At 52.2% G+C, this 6,520-nt stretch overlaps 2 protein-coding genes across 2 annotated transcripts in view; both read left to right on the plus strand.

Moving 5' to 3' along the window:
• Positions 1 to 310: 310 nt before the first annotated feature.
• Hoxd10 (homeobox D10) lies at positions 311 to 3,500 on the plus strand. The gene is made up of 2 exons (XM_013030878.1): positions 311 to 1,138; positions 2,524 to 3,500. Exons 1-2 carry the CDS (start codon positions 394 to 396, stop codon positions 2,799 to 2,801), a joined length of 1,023 nt encoding a protein of 340 aa, XP_012886332.1. The 5' UTR covers positions 311 to 393; the 3' UTR covers positions 2,802 to 3,500.
• Positions 3,501 to 5,911: 2,411 nt separating this feature from the next.
• Hoxd9 (homeobox D9) overlaps positions 5,912 to 6,520 on the plus strand; it is a 2,665-nt gene continuing 2,056 nt past the window's right edge. Inside the window, exon 1 of the mRNA XM_013027506.1 lies at positions 5,912 to 6,513. Coding sequence (XP_012882960.1) covers positions 6,412 to 6,513 — 102 coding nt within the window. The 5' untranslated portion in view covers positions 5,912 to 6,411. The remainder of the gene's footprint in view (positions 6,514 to 6,520) is intronic.

Consider the following 6,520-nt stretch of genomic DNA (forward strand, 5'->3'; position numbering starts at 1 on the left):
GCTTTCCTTCCCGCGCGTGGCCTCCCGACCAAGCCTTTCCCTCCACCGGCGGGGGCCGGTGGCCGGGACGGGAGACGCGAGTGGGGCGGGCAGGCCAAGGGAGCCCCGGGGAGGCGGGCCGGCGGGTGGCTGCGAGCTCTGGGCCGGTTGTCTCCAGCGCGCACTATCGCGGGCGCATAGTAGATGTCGCTGTTGTCCGTGCTTACGCGGCCGGCCGGCCGGGCTGGGGAGCACGTGACCTGCGAGGAGGCTGCGGCTCAAGGCCATTTTCAAATCTCATTGGCTTGGTTGTCATGTGGTCGGCAGAGGCATCCACAATTACACGGGGAATGTTTTCCTAGAGATGTCAGCCTACAAAGGACACAATCTCTCTTCTTCAAATTCCTCCCCAAAATGTCCTTTCCCAACAGCTCTCCTGCTGCTAATACTTTTTTAGTAGATTCCTTGATCAGTGCCTGCAGGAGTGACAGTTTTTATTCGAGCAGCGCCAGCATGTACATGCCACCACCTAGCGCAGACATGGGGACCTATGGAATGCAAACCTGTGGACTGCTCCCGTCTCTGGCCAAAAGAGAAGTGAACCACCAAAATATGGGTATGAATGTGCATCCTTATATACCTCAAGTAGACAGTTGGACAGACCCGAACAGATCTTGTCGAATAGAGCAACCTGTTACACAGCAAGTCCCCACTTGCTCCTTCACTACCAACATTAAAGAAGAATCCAATTGCTGCATGTATTCTGATAAGCGCAACAAACTCATTTCTGCCGAGGTCCCTTCGTACCAGAGGCTGGTCCCCGAGTCCTGTCCTGTTGAGAACCCCGAGGTTCCTGTCCCTGGATATTTTAGACTGAGTCAGACCTACGCCACCGGGAAAACCCAAGAGTACAATAACAGCCCCGAAGGCAGCTCCACTGTCATGCTCCAGCTCAACCCTCGTGGCGCGGCCAAGCCGCAGCTCTCGGCTGCCCAGCTGCAGATGGAAAAGAAGATGAACGAGACCGCAAGCGGCCAGGAGCCCACCAAAGTGTCCCAGGTGGAGAGCCCAGAGGCCAAAGGCGGCCTTCCCGAAGAAAGGAGCTGCCTGGCTGAAGTCTCCGTGTCCAGTCCTGAAGTGCAGGAGAAGGAAAGCAAAGGTCGGTATGAGCAGAGTTGCCACCCCAGCGGGGCGCGCAGTCCGGAAACCCGGCGGAGAGGGAGCGCTCGGGTGCCCAGCACGGAGCCCAGGCAGCGGAGCTCAGCACCGACTTGGCAGGTGCTGCTCCGCCCGGCTTTTAGAGGGGAGATCTCTGCCTCTAGATGGTCCCCGCTTCTCTCGCGCTGCTATGGCCTTCCCGGCCAGTCCTGGCCCCATGGTGATGGCGCCGGGGCAGAGCAAAGCCTTGCCGGCTTTATTTTTCCTGAGCCAGACCTGAAATGCAACAAAAGAGCTCTGGGGAGACCTGCGGCTCACAGACAGGGTCCCAGAGCCTCCTTTCCCCTGCTCAGATTTGCAATTCCTGATTTTCTTTGCACCCAATGATCATTTTCAGGTGGTCCAAGGCACGGTGTTTGTGTTCAAGAGTATACACCCCGCATCCAGCGAGTTTGGGAGCTTCGAGGGGAAGGAGATGGTTGGGCCGCTGGGGCTTGGGTAGGAGAACAGCGCTTCCTGCCTTTGTGGGGCTGGCTAGGTAACCTTGGCTTTGTCTGGGGAAAGGGCTGCAGGCTTTGCAGTCCATCCACAAAGAGGGCAAAGGCAGAGCGGCGAGAATGGATCTGCTTTGCCCACTTTGCAGGGCCAGCCTTAAGGCTTGACTAAGGCAAAGAGACAGAGGTTTGGGCTTTTGAGATGGAATCTGGCCCCTAAACCTCTCCTCCAGCACCCAGAGGTGGGCCATACTGGGGGTTACATTTCTGGAGGAGTGCTTTTGTGTAGGAGCAAAAATGCATGAGAATTTGGGGAATTCTGAGGAAGGCAACAACGTCCAGACAGGGTGAAGAAGGTATCCTTTCTTTAGACTTTTGTCTTTTAAAAGAGGATAGGCACCTATAAGCTAAACCTGGCTAGGGGTTCCCTGCCTGCCTCAGAGTCTGTCTCCCTGAGGAGACAGACTGGGAGACCAGAGGCTGCAGGGACGTTGGCAGGCTTGCCCAGGCCATGGCTTCCTCCACTTCTGCCCTGTCAAGAGGTGATCATCTAGAATATTGCTAGAGATCCTGGCAAGTTTATTATACTAATGTTTTGTGTGAGTCAGAAAGTTGTGTGTGTGTGTGTGCATGTGAGCATGTGAGAGAGAGAAAGGGAGAGAGAGAGAGATCCTTGATGCAGATACCTTCTGATGGTGTTACTTTGGACATTTAGTTTTAATTTGGCATCATTTTAAGGTACATTCAGGGCCCATCTCTCTAAGTAATGTTTAATATCAAGCATTGACCAAAGTGGCGTTCCTGTCAACAGGGTCATGGCCAAGGGTATATTTGAACAGACTGAGAGAAAAAAAAATTCTTGATTTTTTTCTTCTCCCTTTAATTTTGTTAGAGGAAATCAAGTCTGATACTCCAACCAGCAATTGGCTCACTGCAAAGAGTGGCAGAAAGAAGAGGTGCCCCTATACTAAGCACCAAACGCTGGAATTAGAAAAAGAGTTCTTGTTCAATATGTACCTCACCCGCGAGCGCCGCCTAGAGATCAGTAAGAGCGTTAACCTCACCGACAGGCAGGTCAAGATATGGTTTCAAAACCGCCGAATGAAACTCAAGAAGATGAGCCGAGAGAACCGGATCCGAGAACTGACCGCCAACCTCACCTTTTCTTAGGTCGGAGGCCGGTGAGAGGCCGGGATCAGAGAGGGGCACCGCATTCCAGGGCCCAGTGCTGGAGGACTGGGAAGGCGGAAACAAAACCTTCATTGCTCTTTGTTTTTCGTTTTGTTTTGTTTTGTTTTCCTGCTAGAATGTGACTTTGGGGTCATTCTGTTCGTGCTGCAAGTGATCTGTAATCCCTATGAGTATATATATATATATATATTAAAAAACTTAGCACGTGTAATTTATTATTATTTTTTCATCATAATGCAGGGTAACTAATACTGCGCATTTTCATTTGGGTCTTAACTTATTGGAACTGTGGAGCATCCATTTAACCATCCATCCATTCAACCATCCAGCAATGTGACTTTTTCATGTTTTTCCTAACACAAAAGTTCTCTGTATGTGGTTAGCCCATGGACTCATGGCATTTTGAATACATCCAGTACTTCAAAAAATTACATATATATTTAAAAAAATAAGAAAACCCACAAGCTTTGGGGGAGGGGGACTAAAAAAGCACATTACAATGTATCTTTTCACAAATGAACTTAGCAATGTCCTTGGTGAAATGGAATATTGACAACTTATGCCTTGTAGCCTTTCCCTTGTGGTGCATCTGTGGTTTGGTAGAAGTACAACAGCAACCTGTCCTTTCTGTGCATGTTCTGGTCGCATGTATAATGCAATAAACTCTGGAAATGAGTTTGCTCCATCTGCTTTCTGAAATGGAAATATTTTATGGTGGAAATGAAAGTGTTTGGGGGCAGTTGGGTGGGGGAGCAATAAGGGAGATGGAAGAGATGGGAGAGAAAAGCTGGAGAAGCCTAAGCTGCTGGAATATGGCAGGGATGGAAAGGGTGGGGGAAGAAGAGTCCAGTTTTCATAACTGGAGAAAAGAAGAGAAGAACCCTGTCTCCGATCATGATCATAATAATATAGTCGTTATCTCAATGGGTCTAAGTTTCCCTGTAGCCTGAGCCTGGTAAGTAAGCCTGAGCCCCCAAGCGGCTTCTTCTTCTCAGTTCCCATTTGTGTGATTCTGCTCTTTAGTTTTGGTTGTGTGTGTGTGTGTGTGTGTGTTTTAATACTTTCAGTGAGATTTTGGTGATTTCTGGATGGGGAACCATCATCAGGGGCTAGGTTAACACTAGTCTTGCCCACCTGGAATCTGCCCGGCCTCCATTACAGGAACAAGAACATCAGTCTAGCATGGCATCGGATCCAATTTTGCTCCCCCTTTGCTCATCCCTACCCCATCCTGAGTGCAAGACAGCCAGGCCCCAGCGAAGCCAAGGTTGGGTGAGTTTTCCCATCCCACTTTGCCTTGGTTTCCTTGTGAAACAATTTTATGCTCAGTTATTGCCTTTTAGTAGCCCACGTGCAAAAGTTTAAAGGAAATATGAAAACAGACTCCCCCGTCAAATCTCTAGCTATTTAATTATAGAATGCTGGTTGGAGCCAATGTATGAGAGGCAAGCAAAAAAAAATGCAGAAAAGGTGACTGATAATGTGTTTTCAAGTGAACACAACTTCCCTTCATCCAAAGTTCCATTTACAGCCATGGCTTGTGAAATTCTCACCAGCTTTTGTAGAATCTTCACCGAGTCCAAATTTATCTAGTCCTGACAGGGAAAAGGAGAAGAGGATTTGAAGGAAAAAGCTGACAGAGAATTCGTTGCTTCAGATTTTCCCTGTCTTCAAAGGGTCTCCAGGAGTTTCAAGGAGTTTCACAAAGCAGGTCCTCTTCACCCCAGCCTCTTTCTCCCTAAGAGTAATCCATTTAGGCTTCTTGAGCCTCAGCTCAGATTCCTAATCCAGGGAGTCTTTAGGTAACTGGCCATTTATTCAATTTTAAACTTTCCCCCAAACCAGGCACCTTCCCAAGTTCCAAGACAGAACCCTTTAGGGGTATCATTTCCTGGGAATGAGGGAGATAGATCTGAATCCACCTTAGATTAAGAATACTGGAAAAGATTTGTCCCTGATTTATTTTGGTTGAGGGCAGTTTTTCCTTGGCAGTCTTCACACACACACACACACACACACACACACACACACAAGCACGATGTGGGGAGCAACATTAACTGTTATTAGGGGGGCATGTCTCTGAGGTAAACCTATGCTACAGGAAAGGGCAGTCCCTCTGGAACAAAATCAGAAAGCCATTGGCAAAAAGCAATCAATCAGGCAATAAGTAGCCATTACCCCTTTTCTTTCTGGGGATGGAGATGAGCTGGGAGCCCTCCAAGGGTGCCCTGGGCAACTTGGAGAGCGAGGAACACGCCAGCTCCCAGCTTTTGTCTGGGTTCCCAGCAGAGCTTCCGAGGCTTTGTACCATGGATTTGGGAGTGACAATGGGCATTTCTCTCAGATTCAAGGCTGCCCAGCTTTACCTCTGCAATCAAGGGGGGAAATTTTGGGAAGGGACTGGCCCAAAGACCTGGTTATCAGGCCAGACTCTTTTTTTTTTTCCAGACACCTTCGGATCCACTTGGAGGCCTCTCCGTGCGAATGGGTCCCAAGCCACTGTGCCGTGGGAACGGCGGTTCCCGCAGGCCTCACGGAGGCAGGGCCAGCGCCGCGGGTGGCAGAGGGCCCGTGGGAGCGTGTGTGTCTTTCCCCTCTGTGGCCTGTTCTCTTCCAGGGCCTTCCAGCCGCCCAAGAGAAGACGAGGAACCTTGGCCATCACTGTCTGAGCCCAGAGGACTTCACCACTCGCCCGCCCTTCTGAGGGCACACAGAGGCCCCTGCTGCCGCTGGTGCTCCCGGCCGGGCGGGCCCGTGAGCCAGGCCGCTCCGTTTCACCCCTCAGGCCTCGGCGCGCGCCTAGCCTCACGTCGAGGATGTGTGTGGCTGCGCGGGGCGTGTGTGAGTGTGGCAAGGGGAGGGGGCCCTCCGAGCTGCTCCATCCGTCCGTTTTATTAGGGACACATTAATCTATAATCAAATACACCTCATAAAATTTTTATTGAAAGGCATAATATCATTACAGAGGTCTTCCACCTGTTTTAAACAACACGACAAGCTGTGAGAGCGTGTGTGGGTATGTGCGGGGCGGGGTGGGTTTAGGGCGAAAGAGTGGCAAGGGGCGAACAGATTCCCTCGGGCGCCAGGGGGCCGCCCTGGAAGGCCCGCCTGCTTCGGGCGGCACCGGGCCCCGCGCGCCGGGGGCCGCTGCGGGCTCAGGCCCAGCGCTGGGTGAGTGTGAGTGAGACACGCGGTCCACGGCTCCGAGCCCGGGTCGAGACTGCAGGACCCCGAGCGGCCAGAGGAGACGAACAAATAGTCCCCAGCGCCTCCTCCGGCCGCCCTGGGGCCTGTGGTTCCCGCCACCGCCCGGCGGACCGGGCCAGGCCGAGCGGGCAAACCTGGACCGAGGCCTGCGGGCTCTAATTGCAGCGTTTGCGTTGATGATGATGATTTTTTTTTTTTAAATCGCAGCAGCCCCCAGTTTAGCGGACTGATTTACTCCGGGTATTGGTAAATATGATCACGTGGGCCGCGCGACCAATGGTGGAGGCTGCAGCCTGCGAACTAGTCGGCGGCTCGGGCGCCGGCGGGGAGCGGCTCGGCGGCGGGCAGTGTAACCTTGGGTGGGAGCGCGCGGCGCCTCAAAATGTCCTCCAGTGGCACCCTCAGCAACTACTACGTGGACTCGCTCATAGGCCATGAGGGCGACGAGGTGTTCGCGGCGCGCTTCGGGCCGCCGGGGCCCGGCGCCCAGG

The sequence above is a fragment of the Dipodomys ordii genome, unplaced genomic scaffold, assembly GCF_000151885.1.
Source record: "Dipodomys ordii isolate 6190 unplaced genomic scaffold, Dord_2.0 Scaffold5, whole genome shotgun sequence".
Lineage (NCBI taxonomy): Eukaryota > Metazoa > Chordata > Mammalia > Rodentia > Heteromyidae > Dipodomys > Dipodomys ordii.

Excerpts from the sequence above, each read along its gene's own strand:
- Hoxd10 (XM_013030878.1), top strand. The coding sequence starts at position 394 with ATGTCCTTTCCCAACAGCTCTCCTGCTGCTAATACTTTTTTAGTAGAT. Across the intron at positions 1,139-2,523 it reads GCAGGAGAAGGAAAGCAAAG|AGGAAATCAAGTCTGATACT; the intron begins GTCGGTATGAGC and ends TAATTTTGTTAG.